Genomic DNA, 20,461 nt, shown 5'->3' on the forward strand with positions numbered 1-20,461 from the left:
CTTACACATGAACTGTGGGGTTTCATAAAACTAAGTAGGCACTAAAGGGGGTTTTCAGGTTTTTTTTGCAGATCAAACTGCCTGAACAGTATGCTAGACCAAATGGGCATAAGCACACTTGTAATTATATGCAAAAAGAGACCATTAACAATATACTAGTTTTCTTCTGCTCAGTTATAGTTCCTTTTCTTTGATGCAGTTTAGCTGTTTAATGTATGTTACAGCTTTGTGCTTAGAATGGAACAAGTGCCCACATAGCATAAAGTTATTTTGGCCCACATGCGGTGCTCTGCGGTTCCTTGGAACTTTCTTATAGATGGTGTGCACTAGACATGGTTGCTTTCGTGCTAATTGCAATGTCTATTACCAGCAAGGTTAACATCCAACTTGGGTATTCCTGGCACAAAAATAAGTGAACTTCAAGTGACAGTAATGTTTTTTTGTGTTAATTATCTTTAAACATTGCTTTCCTGAACTTCTCCTTTTATGGCGGCAAACTCTAGTGATCCGTTGGATAACTAAGCCACCTAGCAATCGGAGGGTGGGGAGTTTGAATCCAGCTGCAGCTGGTTTTCTCCTTCAACAGGTTTTTTTGTTCCATTCCCTTTTTTCCTGTTTTCAGGGTCATGTATCCTATAGTGAATGCTATTGGGACTCCTGGCTGACGGTTTTTTAGGTGGAAGGAAGCAAATATTTCCACCTTGACTAAACAATCTACTATCCCTTTTGAGGATAGTTGTGTCTCAAGGACCCTAGAGAAATTAGAGGGTCTCCTTAGCTGTTTTTCTGGTCGTCAGGGGTTGCTTTTACAACCGACGACCTGCACTGTCAGGGTTCCGACTACCACAGCTTATTAGTTTGACGCCCTGGAAGAATCTCTTAGGTCTGAGACTTCTTTGGAGAGATGCAGGATGGAATTAAAGCTCTTAGATTGACTAAATTCCTTTGTTACGGACGTTTTTCTGCAGTTTACGAATGTGGCGGAAATTAAGAGTTCATTTTTTTTTTAGCGTGCAGAGCCTTATGGTTGAACTTTTTGGTCTGCGGATGTGTCAGCTACTTCTAAGCCTTTGGCTATTCCTTACGAAGGGAGGACCCTGTTTGGGCCTAACCTGCAGGAGATTATTTCTGACATCACGGGAGGTAAGGGTCATTCCCTCCCTCAGGATAAGAAGATCCATTCAGAAGGTGTTTCTTAGCAAGCCATGTCTACCTGGGGGCCACACCTATCTTGGAACAAGGGCTAGTCGGCATGAAGGGCAGACTGCTTTTCTTCATCCAGGCTTGGAAATGAGATGGATGGATCCCTGGGTATTAGAGATGGTGTTTTAGGGATACAAGCTGGAATTCAGAAATTCTCCTTCCAGAGGAAGTTTTCTTCTTTCTCAATTGTCTGTAGAATATTAGGAGAGAGGCGTTCTTACGCTATGTAAGAGACCTATCTTCCATGAGAGTAATTTGTCCCATTCCAATTCTGGAGCAGGGACAGGTATATGCAATTATGTTTGTGGTTTCCGCAAAGGAGGAAAACTTTCAGACCTATCTTAGATCTCAAGAGTCTAGATTAGTTTTCTCAGAGTTCCACCTTTTAAGATGGACTATCTGTACCATTCTCCAATGATCCAAGTGGGTCAATTTTATGTCTACCATGGATCTAAAGGATGCATATCTTCATGTTCCTATCCACAAAGATCATCACTAAGGTTCTGGGGTCTTTATTGGCGGTTCTACGACTTTGATTTTATCTAAGCGAGGGTTCTCTGATTCGGTCATTGATACCTTGATCCAGGCACGTAAGCCTATTACTAGAAAGATTTACCATAAGATATGGCGTAAATATCTTTGTTGGTGCGGATCCAAGGGCTACTCATGGAGTAAGATTAGGATTCCTAGGATTTTATCTTTTCTCCAAGAAGGATTGGAGAAAGGGGATAGATTTCTGCTTTATTTTGCTACACAAACGTCTGGCAGATATTCTGTATGTTCAATCTTTTTGTCAGGCTCTGGCAAGAATCAGGCCTGTGTTTAGACCTATTGCTCCTCCTTGGAGTTTGAATTTAGTTCTTAAGGTTCTTCAAGGGGTTCCGTTGGAACCTATGTATTCCATAGATATTAAATTGTTATCTTGGAAAGTTTTATTTTTGGTTGCTATTTCTTCTGCTCACAGAGTTTCTGAGCTTTCAACATTACAATGTGATTCTCCTTATCTTATTGTTCATTCTGATAAGGTAGTGCTACGTACCAAACCTGGTTTTCTTTCTAAGGTTGTTTCCAACAAAAATATTAATCAGGAAATTGTGTCCTAATCCTTCTTCTAAGAAGGAGCATCTGTTGCATAACTTGGACGTGGTCCGTGCCCTGAAGTTTTACTTGCAGGCGACTAAAGAATTTTGTCAATCATCTTCATTATTTGTTGTTTTTTCCGGGAAACGTAGGGGTCAGAAAGCTACGGCTACCTCTCTTTCTTTTTGGCTGAAGAGTATCATCCGTGTTGCATATGAGACTGCTGGACAGCGGTCTCCAGAATGTATTACGGCTCGTTCCACTAGAGCTGTGGCTTCCTCATGGGCATTTCAAAATGATGCTTCTGTTGAACAGATTTGCAAGGCTGCAACTTGGTCGTCTCTTCACACTTTTTCAAAGTTTACAAATTTGATACTTTTGCCTCGTCCGAGGCTGTTTTGGGAGAAAGGTTTTTCAAGCAGTGGTGCCTTCTGTTAGGTTCCTGTCTTGTCCCTCCCTTTCATCCGTGTCCTATAGCTTTGGTATTGTATCCCATAAGTAAGGATGATATCCGTGGACTTGTCATATCTTGTAAAAGAAAAGGAAATTTATGCTTACCTGATGAATTTATTTCTTTCTTTCATGTAATTAACAAGAGTCCATGAGCTAGTGACGTATGGGATATACATTCCTACCAGGAGGGGCAAAGTTTCCCAAACCTTAAAATGCCTATAAATACACCCCTCACCACACCCACAAATCAGTTTTACAAACTTTGCCTCCAAGGGAGGTGGTGAAGTAAGTTTGTGCTAGATTCTACGTTGATATGCGCTCCGCAGCAAGTTGGAGCCCGGTTTTCCTCTCAGCGTGCAGTGAATGTCAGAGGGATGTGAAGAGAGTATTGCCTATTGAATGCAGTGATCTCCTTCTACGGGGTCTATTTCATAAGGTTCTCTGTTATCGGTCGTAGAGATTCATCTCTTACCTCCCTTTTCAGATCGACGATATACTCTTATATTTACCATTTCCTCTACTGATTCTCGTTTCAGTACTGGTTTGGCTTTCTACAAACATGTAGATGAGTGTCCTGGGGTAAGTAAGTCTTATTTTCTGTGACACTCTAAGCTATGGTTGGGCACTTTATTTATAAAGTTCTAAATATATGTATTCAAACATTTATTTGCCTTGACTCAGAATGTTCAACTTTCCTTATTTCCAGACAGTCAGTTTCATATTTGGGATTATGCATTGAATTATCATATTTTTTCTTACCTCAAAAATTTGACTTTTTTCCCTGTGGGCTGTTAGGCTCGCGGGGGCTGAAAATGCTTCATTTTATTGCGTCATTCTTGGCGCGGACTTTTTTGGCGCAAAAATTATTTTCCGTTTCCGGCGTCATACGTGTCGCCGGAAGTTGCGTCATTTTTTGACGTTATTTTGCGTCAAAGATGTCGGCGTTCCGGATGTGGCGTCATTTTTGGCGCCAAAAGCATTTAGGCGCCAAATAATGTGGGCGTCTTTTTTGGCGCTAAAAAATATGGGCGTCATTTTTGTATCCACATTATTTAAGTCTCATTATTTATTGCTTCTGGTTGCTAGAAGCTTGTTCACTGGCATTTTTTTCCCATTCCTGAAACTGTCATTTAAGGAATTTGATCAATTTTGCTTTATATGTTGTTTTTTTCTTTTACATATTGCAAGATGTTCCACGTTGCAACTGAGTCAGAAGTTACTACAGGAAAATCACTGCACAGTGCTGGAGCTACCAAGCTAAGTCTGCTATAAACTTTTGGTATCTGTTTCTCCAGCTGTTATTTGTATTGCATGTCATGTCAAACTTATTAATGCAGATAAAATTTCCTTTAGTACTGTTACATTACCTGTTGCTGTCCGTCAACATCTAATTTTCAGAGTGTTCCTGATAACATAAGAGATTTTATTTTTTAAATCCATTAAGAAGGCTATGTCTGTTATTTCTCCTTCTAGTATACATAAAAGTCTTTTAAAACTTCTCTTTTTTTCAGATGAATTTTTAAATGAACATCATCATTCTGATACTGATAATGGTTCTTCTGGTTCAGAGGTTTCTGTCTCAGAGGTTGATGCTGATAAATCTTTGTATTTGTTCAAGATGGAATTTATTCGTTCTTTACTTAAAGAAGTGTTATTTGCATTAGAAATAGAGGATACTGGTCCTCTTGATACTAAATGTAAACGTTTAAATAAGGTTTTTAAATCTCCTGTAGTTATTCCAGAAGTGTTTTATCTCCCTGATGCTATTTCTGAAGTAATTTCCAGGGAATGGAATAATTTGGGTAATTTATTTACTCCTTCTAGACGTTTAAGCAAATTATATCCTGTGCCATCTGACAGATTAGAGTTTGTTGGGACAAAAATCCCTAAGGTTATGGGGCTGTCTCTACTCCTGCTAATGTACTACTATTCCTTTGGCAGATAGTACTTCATTTAAGGATCCTTTAGATAGGAAAATTGAATCCTTTCTAAGAAAAGCTTACTTATGTTCAGGTAATCTTCTTAGACCTGCTATATTTTTAGCGGATGTTGCTGCAGCTTCAACTTTTTGGTTAGATGCTTTAGCGCAACAAGTAACAGATCATAATTTTATAGCATTATTATTATTCTATAACATGCTAATAATTTTATTGGTGATACCATTTTTTGATATCATTAGAGTTGATGTCTGGTATATGTCTCTAGCTATTTTAGCTAGAAAAACTTTATGGATTAAACTTGGAATGCTGACATGTCTTCTAAGTCAACTTTGCTTTCCCTTTCTTTCCAGGGTAAATAATCATTTCGTTCCTTTCCTCACAACAAGGAACAAAAGCCTGATCCTTCATCCTCAGGAGCGGTATCAGTTTGGAAACTATTTCCAGTTTGGAATATATCCAAGCCTTATAGAATCCTATAGCCAGCTCTTAAGTACCTATGAAGGTGCGGCCCTTATTTCAGCTCAGCTGGTATGGGGCAGATTACGTTTTCTTCAAAGAAATTTGGATCAATTCCGTTCTTAATCTCTGGTTTCAGAAACATTGTTTCAGGAAGGTACAGAATTGGCTTCAAGTTAAGGCCTCCTGCTAAGAGATTCTTTTCTTTCCCGTGTCCCAATTGACACAGCAAGGCTCAGCATTTCTGAAATGTGTTTCAGATCTAGAGTTGGCTGGAGTATTTATGCCAGTTCCAGTTCTGGAACAGGGGCTGGGGTTTTATTTTATCTCTTCATTGTACCAAAGAAGGTCAATTCCTTCAGACCAGTTATGGATCTATCATTATTGAATCGTTATGTTAGGATACCAACATTCAAGATGGTTACTGTAGGTCTATCCTGCCTTTTGTTTAGCAAGGGCATTATATGTCTACAATAGATTACAGGATGTGTATCTGCATATTCCGATTCATCCAGATCACTTTTAGTGTCTGAGATTCTCTTTTTAGACAAGCATTACCAGTTTTGTGGCTCTACTATTTGGTCTAGCCTCAGTTCCAAGAATTTTTTTCAAAGGTTCTCGGTGCCCTTCTTTCTGTAATCAGAGAATAGGGTTTTGGTATTTCCTTATTTGGACGATATCTTGGTACTTGCTCAGTCTTCTCATTTTCGAAGAATCTCATACGAATCGACTTGTGTTGTTTCTTCAAGTTCATGGTTGGAGGATCAATTTACCAATCAGTTTATTGATTCCTCAGACAAGAGTAACCTTTTTAGGTTTCTAGATAAATTCAGTGTCTATGACTCTGTCCTTGTCAGACAAGAGAAGTTTAACATTGATATCAGCTTGTCAAAACCTTCAGTCACAATCATTCCCTTTGGTAGCCTTATGCATGGAAATGTTGGATCTTAGGACTGCCGCATCAGATGCGATCTCCTTTGCTCGTTTTCACATGCGACCTCTTCAGCTCTGTATGCTGAACCAATGGTGCAGGGATTACTCAAAGATAACTCAATTAATATCTTTAAACCGATTTTACGACACTCTCTGACATGGTGGACAGATCACCATCGTTTAGTTCAGGGGGCTTCTTTGTTCTTCCGACCTGGACTATAATCTCAACAGATACGAGTCTTACAGGTTGGGGAGCTGTGTGGGGGTATCTGACGGCACAAGGGGTTTGGGAATCTCAGGAGGTGAGATTTCCGATCAATATTTTGGAACCCCGTGCAATTTTCAGAGCTCTTCAGTCTTGGCCTCTTCTGAAGAGAGAGTTGTTCATTGTTTTCAGATAAGACATTGTCACAACTGTGGCATACATCAATCATCAAGGAGGGACTCGCAGTCCTCTGGCTATGAAAGAAGTATCTCGAATTTTGGTTTGGGCGTAATCCAGCTCCTGTCTAATCTCTGCGGTTTATATCCCAGGTATGGACAATTGGAAAGCGGATTATCTCAGTCGCCAAACGTTGCATCCGGGCGAATGGTCTCTTCACCCAGAGGTATTTCTTCAGATTGTTCAAATGTGGGAACTTCCAGAAATAGTTCTGATGGCTTCTCATCTAAACAAGAAACTTCCCAGGTATCTGTCCAGATCCCGGGATCCTCAGGCGGAGGCAGTGGATGCATTTTTACTTCCTTGGAAGTATCATCCTGCCTATATCTTTCCGCCTCTAGTTCTTCTTCCAAGAGTAATCTCCAAGATTCTGAAGGAATGCTCGTTTGTTCTGCTGGTAGCTCCGGCATGGCCTCACAGGTTTTGGTATGCGGATCTTGTCCGGATGGCCTCTTGCCAACCGTGGACTCTTCCGTTAAGACCAGACCTTTTGTCTCAAGGTCCTTTTTTCCATCAGGATCTGAAATCCTTAAATTTAAAGGTATGGAGATTGAACGCTTGATTCTTGGTCAAAGAGGTTTCTCTGACTCTGTGATTAATACTATGTTACTGGCTCGTACATCTATATCCAGAGAGATATATTATAGAGTCTGGAAGACTTATATTTCTTGGTGTCTTTCTCATCATTTTTCTTGGCATTCTTTTAGAATACCGAGAATTTTACAATTTCTTCAGGATGGTTTGGATAAGGGTTTGTCCGCAAGTTCTTTGAAAGGACAAATCTCTGCTCTTTCTGTTCTTTTTCACAGAAAGATTGCTATTCTTCCTGATATTCATTGTTTTGTACAAGCTTTGGTTCGTATAAAACCTGTCATTAAGTCAATTTCTCCTCCTTGGAGTTTGAATTTGGTTCTGGGAGCTCTTCAAGCTCCTCCGTTTGAACCTAGGCATTCATTGGACATTAAATTACTTTCTTGGAAAGTTTTGTTCCTTTTGGCCATCTCTTCTGCTAGAAGAGTTTCTGAATTATCTGCTCTTTCGTGTGAGTCTCCTTTTCTGATTTTTCATCAGGATAAGGCGGTGTTGCGAACTTCTTTTGAATTTTTACCTAAAGTTGTGAATTCCAACAACATTAGTAGAGAAATTGTGGTTCCTTCATTATGTCCTAATCCTAAGAATTCTAAGGAGAAATCATTGCATTCTTTGGATGTTGTTAGAGCTTTGAAATATTATGTTGAAGCTACGAAATCTTTCTGTAAGACTTCTAGTCTATTTGTTATCTTTTCCGGTTCTAGGAAAGGCCAGAAAGCTTCTGCCATTTCTTTGGCATCTTGGTTGAAATCTTTAATTCATCTTGCCTATGTTGAGTCGGGTAAAATTCCGCCTCAGAGAATTACAGCTCATTCTACTAGGTCAGTATCTACTTCCTGGGCGTTTAGGAATGAAGCTTCGGTTGACCAGATCTGCAAAGCAGCAACTTGGTCCTCTTTGCATACTTTTACTAAATTCTACCATTTTGATGTATTTTCTTCTTCTGAAGCAATTTTTGGTAGAAAAGTTCTTCAGGCAGCGGTTTCAGTTTGAATCTTCTGCTTAGGTTTTTCATTAAACTTTATTTTGGGTGTGGATTATTTTCAGCAGGAATTGGCTGTCTTTATTTTATCCCTCCCTCTCTAGTGACTCTTGTGTGGAAAGATCCACATCTTGGGTAGTCATTATCCCATACGTCACTAGCTCATGGACTCTTGTTAATTACATGAAAGAAAACATAATTTATGTAAGAACTTACCTGATAAATTCATTTCTTTCATATTAACAAGAGTCCATGAGGCCCACCCTTTTTTTGGGGTGGTTATGATTTTTTTGTATAAAGCACAATTATTCCAATTCCTTATTTTATATGCTTCGCACTTTTTTTCTTATCACCCCACTTCTTGGCTATTCGTTAAACTGATTTGTGGGTGTGGTGAGGGGTGTATTTATAGGCATTTTAAGGTTTGGGAAACTTTGCCCCTCCTGGTAGGAATGTATATCCCATACGTCACTAGCTCATGGACTCTTGTTAATATGAAAGAAATGAATTTATCAGGTAAGTTCTTACATAAATTATGTTTTTGTGATATGACAAGTCCACGGCCCACCCTGTCATTTTCTAAGACAGGTCTTTATTTTTGTTAAACTTTAGTCACCTCTGCACCTTGGCTTTTCCTTTCTCTTCCTAACTTCGGTCGAATGACTGGAGTGGGAGGGAAGGGAGGATCTATATATACAGCTCTGCTGTGGTGCTCTTTGCCTCCTCCTGCTGACCAGGAGGCGATATCCCATAAGTAAGGATGAAATCCGTGGACTCGTCATATCGCAAAAGAAATACATTTATCAGGTAAGCATAAATTTCCTTTTTTCTTTGCATAAATGTTTTGTAGAGGATCCATTTATATAGCCCATCTGAGGGAGTTTTTGTAAAAATGTATAGTTTTGCTTATTTTCAGATAACATTGTGGTGATTTTCAGATTCCTAACCAAGCCCCAAAGGTTTAGATGTATACTGATGTCTACAAATTCCTACTTGCTCTTGTTTGTGCAAAGGGTCTTTTCATATGCAGGGGAGGGTCTGCTCTTCCTGCTTTCTCAGCCCATTTCAGTGGGTGTCCTAGCCTAACATCAACAGTGCTAAATTGGAAGCTTCTAAGTACGTTTTAAAAGTTTTATACTGGATTTTTAGATGAGCATCTGTGCATATTCTTCTTTATAGTAGTGTCTATAACATGCAGTTATATAAAAATCGGTGTACACTGTCCCTTTTAACCTTTGTGCAAAAAAATAATAATAATTTATCATATGTAATTGTTACCCATGTTTATAAGCAACAGTTTTTGGAGTTTAATCCTTGATTTAATGTTTTTCATTCAGATCTTTCCCACTTCTGGCTTTCACCTCATTGAAAATATGTACTTTTTTTTTTTATTATTGCACCCCCTGCACTAGTTTAGTAGTATTTCACTGTAGATGTCTGAACCCCAGAATTACTATTGTATTGCTTATGATCCTCTCCTACCTGTCTGATTTGCAGATTGAAGAATGTGTTGTGTGCTCAGACAAGAAAGCAGCAGTACTGTTTCAGCCATGTGGCCATATGTGTGCATGTGAAAGTAAGTTTCATAAGATTGCAAATGTTGATTTCCACAAAACAAATTGTTCCAATTTTCATGTGGTTTCTTGATACCTTAGTAGATTTCACAAATATACTGAAAAAATAGCATTTTCTTTCATGTAATTAGCAAGAGTCCATGAGCTAGTGACGTATGGGATATACATTCCTACCAGGAGGGGCAAAGTTTCCCAAACCTTAAAATGCCTATAAATACACCCCTCACCACACCCACAATTCAGTTTTACAAACTTTGCCTCCTATGGAGGTGGTGAAGTAAGTTTGTGCTAGATTCTACGTTGATATGCGCTCCGCAGCAGGTTGGAGCCCGGTTTTCCTCTCAGCGTGCAGTGAATGTCAGAGGGATGTGAAGAGAGTATTGCCTATTTGAATGCAGTGATCTCCTTCTACGGGGTCTATTTCATAGGTTCTCTGTTATCGGTCGTAGAGATTCATCTCTTACCTCCCTTTTCAGATCGACGATATACTCTTATATTTACCATTACCTCTGCTGATTCTCGTTTCAGTACTGGTTTGGCTTTCTACAAACATGTAGATGAGTGTCCTGGGGTAAGTAAATCTTATTTTCTGTGACACTCTAAGCTATGGTTGGGCACTTTGTTTATAAAGTTCTAAATATATGTATTCAAACATTTATTTGCCTTGACTCAGAATGTTCAACATTCCTTATTTTCAGACAGTCAGTTTCATATTTGGGATTATGCATTGAATTATCATATTTTTCTTACCTCAAAAATTTGACTTTTTTCCCTGTGGGCTGTTAGGCTCGCGGGGGCTGAAAATGCTTCATTTTATTGCGTCATTCTTGGCGCAGACTTTTTTGGCGCAAAAATTATTTTCCGTTTCCGGCGTCATACGTGTCGCCGGAAGTTGCGTCATTTTTTGACGTTATTTTGCGCCAAAAATGTCGGCGTTCCGGATGTGGCGTCATTTTTGGCGCCAAAAGCATTTAGGCGCCAAATAATGTGGGCGTCTTATTTGGCGCTAAAAAATATGGGCGTCGCTTTTGTCTCCACATTATTTCAGTCTCATTTTTCATTTGCTTCTGGTTGCTAGAAGCTTGATATTTGGTTTTTTTTTCCCATTCCTGAAACTGTCTTATAAGGAATTTGATCTATTTTGCTTTATATGTTGTTTTTTCTCTTACATATTGCAAGATGTCTCACGTTGCATCTGAGCCAGAAGATACTACAGGAAAACCACTGCCTGCTGGATCTACCAAAGCTAAGTATATCTGCTGTAAACTTTTGGTAGCTATTCCTCCAGCTGTTGTTTGTAATAATTGTCATGACAAACTTGTTAAAGCAGATAATATTTCCTTTAGTGATGTACCATTGCCTGTTGCAGTTCCCTCAACATCTAAGGTGCAGAATGTTCCTGATAACATAAGAGATTTTGTTTCTGAATCCATAAAGAAGGCTTTGTCTGTTATTTCTCCTTCTAGTAAACGTAAAAAGTCTTTTAAATCTTCTCTCTCTACAGATGAATTTTTAAATGAACACCATCATTCTGATTTTTGGACTCTTCTGGTTCAGAGGATTCTATCTCAGAGATTGATGCTGATAAATCTTCATATTTATTTAAGATGGAATTTATTCGCTCTTTACTTAAAGAAGTACTAATTGCTTTAGAAATAGAGGATTCTAGTCCTCTTGATACTAATTCTATACGTTTGGATAAGGTTTTTAAAGCTCCTGCGGTTATTCCAGAAGTCTTTCCTGTTCCTAATGCTATTTCTGCAGTAATTTCCAAGGAATGGGATAAATTGGGTAATTCATTTACTCCTTCTAAACGTTTTAAGCAATTATATCCTGTTCCGCCTGACAGGTTAGAATTTTGGGACAAAATCCCTAAAGTTGATGGGGCTATTTCTACCCTTGCTAAACGTACTACCATTCCTACGTCAGATGGTACCTCGTTTAAGGATCCTTTAGATAGAAAAATTGAATCTTTTCTAAGAAAAGCTTATCTATGTTCAGGTAATCTTCTTAGACCTGCTATATCATTGGCTGATGTTGCTGCAGCTTCAACTTTTTGGTTGGAAACTCTAGCGCAACAAGTATCAAATCGTGATTCTCATGATATTATTATTCTTCTCCAGCATGCTAATAATTTTATCTGTGATGCCATTTTTGATATTATTAGAGTTGATGTTAGGTTTATGTCTCTGGCTATCTTAGCCAGAAGAGCTTTATGGCTTAAGACCTGGAATGCTGATATGGCTTCTAAATCAACTCTACTTTCCATTTCTTTCCAGGGAAACAAATTATTTGGTTCTCAGTTGGATTCTATTATTTCAACTGTTACTGGTGGGAAAGGAACTTTTTTACCACAGGATAAAAAATCTAAAGGTAAAAACAGGGCTAACAATCGTTTTCGTTCCTTTCGTTTCAACAAAGAACAAAAGCCTGATCCTTCGTCCTCAGGAGCAGTTTCAGTTTGGAAACCATCTCCAGTCTGGAATAAATCCAAGCCTGCTAGAAAGGCAAAGCCTGCTTCTAAGTTCACATGAAGGTACGGCCCTCATTCCAGTTCAGCTGGTAGGGGGCAGGTTACGTTTTTTCAAAGAAATTTGGATCAATTCTGTTCACAATCTTTGGATTCAGAACATTGTTTCAGAAGGGTACAGAATTGGTTTCAAGATGAGACCTCCTACAAAGAGATTTTTTCTTTCCCGTGTCCCAGTAAATCCAGTGAAAGCTCAAGCATTTCTGAATTGTGTTTCAGATCTAGAGTTGGCTGGAGTAATTATGCCAGTTCCAGTTCCGGAACAGGGGATGGGGTTTTATTCAAATCTCTTCATTGTACCGAAGAAGGAGAATTCCTTCAGACCAGTTCTGGATCTAAAATTATTGAATCGTTATGTAAGGATACCAACGTTCAAGATGGTAACTGTAAGGACTATATTGCCTTTTGTTCAGCAAGGGAATTATATGTCCACAATAGATTTACAGGATGCATATCTGCATATTCCGATTCATCCAGATCATTATCAGTTCCTGAGATTCTCTTTTCTAGACAAGCATTACCAATTTGTGGCTCTACCGTTTGGCCTTGCTACAGCTCCAAGAATTTTTACAAAGATTCTCGGTGCCCTTCTGTCTGTAATCAGAGAACAGGGTATTGTGGTATTTCCTTATTTGGACGATATCTTGGTACTTGCTCAGTCTTTACATTTAGCAGAGTCTCATACGAATCGACTTGTGTTGTTTCTTCAAGATCATGGTTGGAGGATCAATTTACCAAAAAGTTCTTTGATTCCTCAAACAAGGGTAACCTTTCTGGGTTTCCAGATAGATTCAGTGTCCATGACTCTGTCTTTAACAGACAAGAGACGTCTAAAATTGATTACAGCTTGTCGAAACCTTCAGTCTCAATCATTCCCTTCGGTAGCCTTATGCATGGAAATTCTAGGTCTTATGACTGCTGCATCGGACGCGATCCCCTTTGCTCGTTTTCACATGCGACCTCTTCAGCTCTGTATGCTGAACCAATGGTGCAGGGATTACACGAAGATATATCAGTTAATATCTTTAAAACCGATTGTTCGACACTCTCTAACGTGGTGGACAGATCACCTTCGTTTAATTCAGGGGGCTTCTTTTGTTCTTCCGACCTGGACTGTAATTTCAACAGATGCAAGTCTCACAGGTTGGGGAGCTGTGTGGGGATCTCTGACAGCACAAGGAGTTTGGGAATCTCAGGAGGTGAGATTACCGATCAATATCTTGGAACTCCGTGCAATTTTCAGAGCTCTTCAGTTTTGGCCTCTTCTGAAGAGAGAATCGTTCATTTGTTTTCAGACAGACAATGTCACAACTGTGGCATACATCAATCATCAAGGAGGGACTCACAGTCCTCTGGCTATGAAAGAAGTATCTCGAATTTTGGTTTGGGCGGAATCCAGCTCCTGTCTAATCTCTGCGGTTCATATCCCAGGTGTAGACAATTGGGAAGCGGATTATCTCAGTCGCCAAACGTTGCATCCGGGCGAATGGTCTCTTCACCCAGAGGTATTTCTTCAGATTGTTCAAATGTGGGGGCTCCCAGAGATAGATCTGATGGCCTCTCAGCTAAACAAGAAACTTCCCAGGTATCTGTCCAGATCCCGGGATCCTCAGGCGGAGGCAGTGGATGCATTATCACTTCCTTGGAAGTATCATCCTGCCTATATCTTTCCGCCTCTAGTTCTTCTTCCAAGAGTAATCTCCAAGATTCTGAAGGAATGCTCGTTTGTCCTGCTAATAGCTCCGGCATGGCCTCACAGGTTTTGGTATGCGGATCTTGTCCGGATGGCATCTTGCCAACCATGGACTCTTCCGTTAAGACCAGACCTTCTGTCGCAAGGTCCTTTTTTCCATCAGGATCTGAAATCCTTAAATTTAAAGGTATGGAGATTGAACGCTTGATTCTTGGTCAAAGAGGTTTCTCTGACTCCGTGATTAATACTATGTTACAGGCTCGTAAATCTGTATCTCGAGAGATATATTATAGAGTCTGGAAGACTTATATTTCTTGGTGTCTTTCTCATCATTTTTCTTGGCATTCTTTTAGAATACCGAGAATTTTACAGTTTCTTCAGGATGGTTTAGATAAGGGTTTGTCCGCAAGTTCTTTGAAAGGACAAATCTCCGCTCTTTCTGTTCTTTTTCACAGAAAGATTGCTATTCTTCCTGATATTCATTGTTTTGTACAAGCTTTGGTTCGTATAAAACCTGTCATTAAGTCAATTTCTCCTCCTTGGAGTTTGAATTTGGTTCTGGGAGCTCTTCAAGCTCCTCCGTTTGAACCTATGCATTCATTGGACATTAAATTACTTTCTTGGAAAGTTTTGTTCCTTTTGGCCATCTCTTCTGCTAGAAGAGTTTCTGAATTATCTGCTCTTTCTTGTGAGTCTCCTTTTCTGATTTTTCATCAGGATAAGGCGGTGTTGCGAACTTCTTTTGAATTTTTACCTAAAGTTGTGAATTCCAACAACATTAGTAGAGAAATTGTGGTTCCTTCATTATGTCCTAATCCTAAGAATTCTAAGGAGAAATCGTTGCATTCTTTGGATGTTGTTAGAGCTTTGAAATGTTATGTTGAAGCTACGAAATCTTTCCGTAAGACTTCTAGTCTATTTGTTATCTTTTCCGGTTCTAGGAAAGGCCAGAAAGCTTCTGCCATTTCTTTGGCATCTTGGTTGAAATCTTTAATTCATCTTGCCTATGTTGAGTCGGGTAAAATTCCGCCTCAGAGAATTACAGCTCATTCTACTAGGTCAGTATCTGCTTCCTGGGCGTTTAGGAATGAAGCTTCAGTTGACCAGATCTGCAAAGCAGCAACTTGGTCCTCTTTGCATACTTTTACTAAATTCTACCATTTTGATGTATTTTCTTCTTCTGAAGCAGTTTTTGGTAGAAAAGTTCTTCAGGCAGCGGTTTCAGTTTGAATCTTCTGCTTATGTTTTTTGTTAAACTTTATTTTGGGTGTGGATTATTTTCAGCAGGAATTGGCTGTCTTTATTTTATCCCTCCCTCTCTAGTGACTCTTGTGTGGAAAGATCCACATCTTGGGTAGTCATTATCCCATACGTCACTAGCTCATGGACTCTTGTTAATTACATGAAAGAAAACATAATTTATGTAAGAACTTACCTGATAAATTCATTTCTTTCATATTAACAAGAGTCCATGAGGCCCACCCTTTTTTGTGGTGGTTATGATTTTTTTGTATAAAGCACAATTATTCCAATTCCTTATTTTATATGCTTCGCACTTTTTTTCTTATCACCCCACTTCTTGGCTATTCGTTAAACTGATTTGTGGGTGTGGTGAGGGGTGTATTTATAGGCATTTTAAGGTTTGGGAAACTTTGCCCCTCCTGGTAGGAATGTATATCCCATACGTCACTAGCTCATGGACTCTTGTTAATATGAAAGAAATGAATTTATCAGGTAAGTTCTTACATAAATTATGTTGTCTACATCCCACTTGTTTATGGGTGACATCTAACTATTATTGTTTGATTATTATTATTAACTGTTAACAGATAACCTGTACATTTGTGTGATCTACAGTTTAATAGTCTGAATAAAATAATTTATGAGTAATGCCATAGCCCATTCACTTTCTAAATGTTTTTCATAACGTTTTCTATAAACCATTGCTGTATTAGTGGTGTCCATATTGTAGTTCTTTTTAAAGTCAATTGTTAAATAAGAAAACTCACACATTTACCTTGCTGACTTTTGCATGTTTATAAAGTACAGATAATATCCATGGTGTTGTTAATTAGTAGATTCATGAGTTAATGCAAACAATACAATTATTTTGTTTTACAGATTGTGCAAGTCTTATGAAAAAGTGTGTTCAGTGTCGTGCTGTGGTTGAGCGCAGAGTGCCGTTTGTTATGTGTTGTACAGGAAAGGCTACAGAAGACGTTACAGAAGAAATAGGTGACTTGGACATCTGCTTTTTCATAGAAGCCCTACATTATTTTTCACTTTATTTTCCCACAACTTTAAACTTTAACCATTTTCTAAATATTTTTCCATTTGTGAAGATGACCTAACAAGGGAATGTAAACATTTTTGCCACATGGAAAACAAATGAAAAAATAGGAAAAAATATTCAAACATAACAAAATCAACCAAAGCCTAGCACAACAAAAATAAAATGTCAACATAAAATTAAATAAATATAATAGGAAGGACATAAAACTCTGTGGGCTTGTCTGAATTTAAATAGAATATATTTGAGTGAAAGGGGAATTGGCTATGCAAGTATCGCTTTGTTGTGGTTAGATGACATGGGATTAGAAAATAAGTAAAAAAACAACAACAAAAAAACCTGCTGCACTAAATATGGCCACAAAATTGAGAATGTCAGCATTGACTTTGTATTAGCAGCTGTTAACATTCATTACTGCATATTTACTTTTTTCAGGAAATGTCAGCAATATATAACAGTTTTACATGAAGTGTCACACTAGAATTCTTTTTGATTAAGAGGGAATTGGTGCAAATTTTAAAGATATTATTTGTGACGGATACCCTGGCTACCCCGACTGGGTAGCTCCGCCAAACGGGTCCTGCTTCCTCCCTGGTGACTGCAGCTATGTAGCTGGCAAGTGACCACAGCCTGTAGCCACCCCTGATGCCCGACAGCACCAGTATTCAGGGTCCCACCCTGTGGCAGGCTCCAGCTACCCAGACTGGGTAGCTCTGCCTGAGGGTCCTTCCTCTACCTGGAACAGGCTGCTATGTAGCCCAGGAAAGTGATTTTAGCTGGAGCCCACCCAAATAACTAGACATACTAGCATTCAGGTGAAATAGGAACTCATTTTATTGAAAACACACACTCCTTTTATACACACAGCTCATCTTGATAAGACCCTGGACAATCCCACAATTTTCCCGCCATTCCCGCCCCTCCAGACGGACCGGCACCTCCATAGCAGCCACAGTCCCACAAAATCCCAGGACACAGGGGTGGCGGTTTCGGGTTGATCCCGGTGGAGCGGCGGCACTTCCAGGGTGTCATTTTAAAGCTCTCGGTCCCCCAGATGCCAGCAGGATTCGTTACTGGGGACTGGAGTTACAGTCCGTTGAAGTTATGGGGTTAGGGGTGTCCAAAACCCCCGGTTCCCAAAGGAGCTCCCCTCCGATAATTCCCCCAGCTCTTGTCCTCCCTAGGGGCTACCAATCCCCAAAAGAGCGGAGCTCTGAGGCAAAGGGCTGCTGGAACGACCTGGGGTAAAGTTAGCAGGTGTCCTGCTGTCCTCTGGCCGGGTGGGAGTTCCAGGAGCCCGGCTAGCCTGAGAGGGGTTAGGCGGGTGTCCGTTGTGAGGCGGCCGACCGGGAGTTCCAGGAGCCCGGCCAGCCTAGGAAGGTTTTCCTGGTTATAGACCAGCTCTTCTCTTAAGTTTTAAAACACAAAAACAAGCCAACAAAAGCAAACAAAAAGCTTCCAGAGATTGTAGATGCTCTGAGGAGCCCAAAACCACTGAGAAACAACAGGGGCGAGGTGGTAGGGGGGTAGGGGTTTAACCCTTGCAGCCCGGTATCCATGACAACTCCCCCCCTTCGGCAGACCTGTCTATATCCACACGGGTCTACTTGGGGCTGTCCGACGAGCATTCTATTTCAGTCTGCCGGGAAAGTCCATCAGCATTCCCATTGCTCTTTCCCGGCCTATACTGAACGTCAAAGTTAAAGGGCTTCAGGGCTAAACTCCATCTTAGTAATTGGACTTGCACTAGAAACAAGAGAAAATAGTTTTCTGAAGTCCTCCTTTAACTGAAAGTGGGAAGGCTCACACACCATTCTCCTCAACCCAGATGTCTTGAGCCTACCACAACTTTAGCGAAACTGTGAAGAGACTTTGAACCACAGGACATTTCAGAAAAGACACTAATATTCTGTGCAACATTTACTGTAACAAAATCCTACTTATATGTAAGAATATTGAACTACTTTTTGTATTATTGTTAAAGTTTTAATACAAACTCCAATAAAAATAATATAAATAAAACTCCATCTTAGTAAACGTCCATTATCTCCCGACACTCGGTTAAGCCACACCAGGGGGTTGTGATCGGTGAAGACAGTGAAAGGTCTTCCATATAGGTACGGTTGCAATTTCTTGAGGGCCCATACAAGTTCCAGGCATACCTTCTCCACCGCCGCATAGACTACCTTCCTGGGCAGCAGCTTCCTACTGATGTAGGCTATGGGGTGGTCTTGCCCTTCTTCATCTACCTGGCTTAGCACTGCTCCCAACCCGAACATGGAGGCATCGGTGTGGACACAAAAACATTTGGTGGGGTTAGGCGCGGCCAGGACGGGGGCAGAGATCAAGGCAGACTTGAGGCTCTGAAAGGCGTTTTCACATTCTGGGGACCACAGTACCTGTCAGGGCAGTCTTTTACGAGTCAGGTCGGTCAGGGGTTTGGCAAGGGTGCTATAATTGGGGACGAACCTTCGGTAATAGCCGGCGGTTCCTAGGAAGGCTAAGACCTGGGTCCTGGTTCGAGGAGTGGGCCAGTTTGCCACTGCCTCAACCTTGGCCGGGTCCGGCCGCTGCTGCCTGCAGCCCACTCTGTGGCCCAGGTACTGGACTTCCGAGTAGCCTATGGTGCATTTGTCGGGCTTCAGGGTCAGCCCGGCGGCTCTGAGGCGATCTAGAACGACGCCCAGGTGGATCAAATGGTCCTCCCAGGTGTCGCTAAAGATGGCGATGTCGTCCAAGTAGGCACAGGCATATTTTTGGAGGCCATCCAGCAGGCAATCCACCATCCTCTGAAAGGTGGCTGGAGCGTTCTTCATCCCAAACGGCATGACCTTAAACTGGTAGAGGCCGAAAGGGGTAATGAAGGCGGACTTGGGAACGGATTCAGGGTCTTGTGGGATCTGCCAATACCCCTTTCAGAGGTCAAGGGTAGTTAGGAAGTGACCCCTGTCCATTCTATCTAAGAGGTCATTGACGCGGGGCATGGGGTAGGCGTCGGTTGTGGTTCTGTCATTGAGCTTACGGTAGTCAATGCAGAACCGGGTAGTACCATCTTTTTTGGGGACCAGCACCACCGGGGAGGCCCAGGGACACCGAGGTCCAACATTCCCCGGAGCTCCCGGTGCATACTGTCTCTGACAGCTTCAGGCACTCTGTAAGCTGCCTGCCCCAGGGGAGCTTGTCCCTGGGTTTCCACTCGGGGCACAGCCACTGTGGTGTACCCAGGGACATTGGAGAACATCTCCTGGTGGTCCTCTAGTAAATGCTGAACCTGCTAACCTCTCATCCAGGATTATGTTGGCTACTCCTTGAGGGGTCTCATCTGGCTCGGGGAGCAAGGGCATGGGAAGGCTCTCCGAGTCTTCCACAGCCGGAGCACAGATAGTGGCTACATCTTGGGGTCTTTCTACATACTCCCGGTCATCAGAGCATTTTGCTACAAGGTAGGTGGTGGTGTTGAATTGTTCCACCACCCGGTAGGGCCGTTGCCAGGAAGCTTGTAGCTTATCCGTTTTGACAGGCTTCAAGGCTAGAACCCTCTGCCCTACTGTGAGAATTCGGCTACGAGCCTACGGTCATACCACCGTTTCTGTCTCCTTTGAGCGCCCTGAAGGTTCTCCCGCACCATGGCAGTGAGGTTCTTCAGCCGACCCTGAACTTCAGGACGTACTCCACAATGGAGAGTCCTTCCTCCCCGGCTGATCTCTCCCAGTGGGCTCTCAACAAGTCTAGGGGCCCCCTTATTTTTCGGCCATACAGCAGCTCAAAGGGTGAAAACCCGGTGGATTCCTGGGGCACCTCTCTGTAGGCAAATAGGAGGTGCGGCAGGAATTTTTCCCAGTCTTTGTGAGTGGCCAAGAACGTCCGAAGCAATTGCTTCAGTGTCCCGTTAAACCGCTCACAAAACACATTGGTCTGGGGGTGGTATGGGGCACTGTTCAGGGGTTTCCCATAATTTTTGGGTGACCTCCGCTGTAAACTGGGTCCCCTGGTCAGAGACCATTTCTCGGGGGAAGCCTACCCTGGTGAATATCCGGAGCAAAGCACTTGCCACTGTCTCCACCTGGATATTCGCCAGAGATATTGCCTCTGGATACCTAGTGGCATAGCCAACTACTGTATGTATTTTTCCCCGGAGGGACTGGGTCGAGGTAGGGGCCCTACTATATCCACAGCAATTCTGCTAAAGAGTTTGTCAATAACGGGGACAGGGTTAAGGGGGGCTTTCGTATGGTCCCCGGTCTTCCCTACCTTTTGACACACCACGCAGGTCCTACAATAGTACTTAATTTTT

General features: G+C 41.3%; 1 protein-coding gene across 2 annotated transcripts in view; it reads left to right on the forward strand.

The window, feature by feature from the left end:
- Positions 1–20,461, forward strand: part of MIB1 (MIB E3 ubiquitin protein ligase 1) — a 476,845-nt gene that overhangs the window by 397,608 nt on the left and 58,776 nt on the right. For both annotated transcript variants that reach the window (XM_053714972.1, XM_053714973.1), the window contains exons 18-19: positions 9,578–9,656; positions 15,999–16,112. In XM_053714972.1, coding sequence (XP_053570947.1) covers positions 9,578–9,656; positions 15,999–16,112 — 193 coding nt within the window. The remainder of the gene's footprint in view (positions 1–9,577; positions 9,657–15,998; positions 16,113–20,461) is intronic.

Source organism: Bombina bombina, chromosome 5, assembly GCF_027579735.1.
Source record: "Bombina bombina isolate aBomBom1 chromosome 5, aBomBom1.pri, whole genome shotgun sequence".
Classification (NCBI taxonomy): Eukaryota; Metazoa; Chordata; class Amphibia; order Anura; family Bombinatoridae; genus Bombina; species Bombina bombina.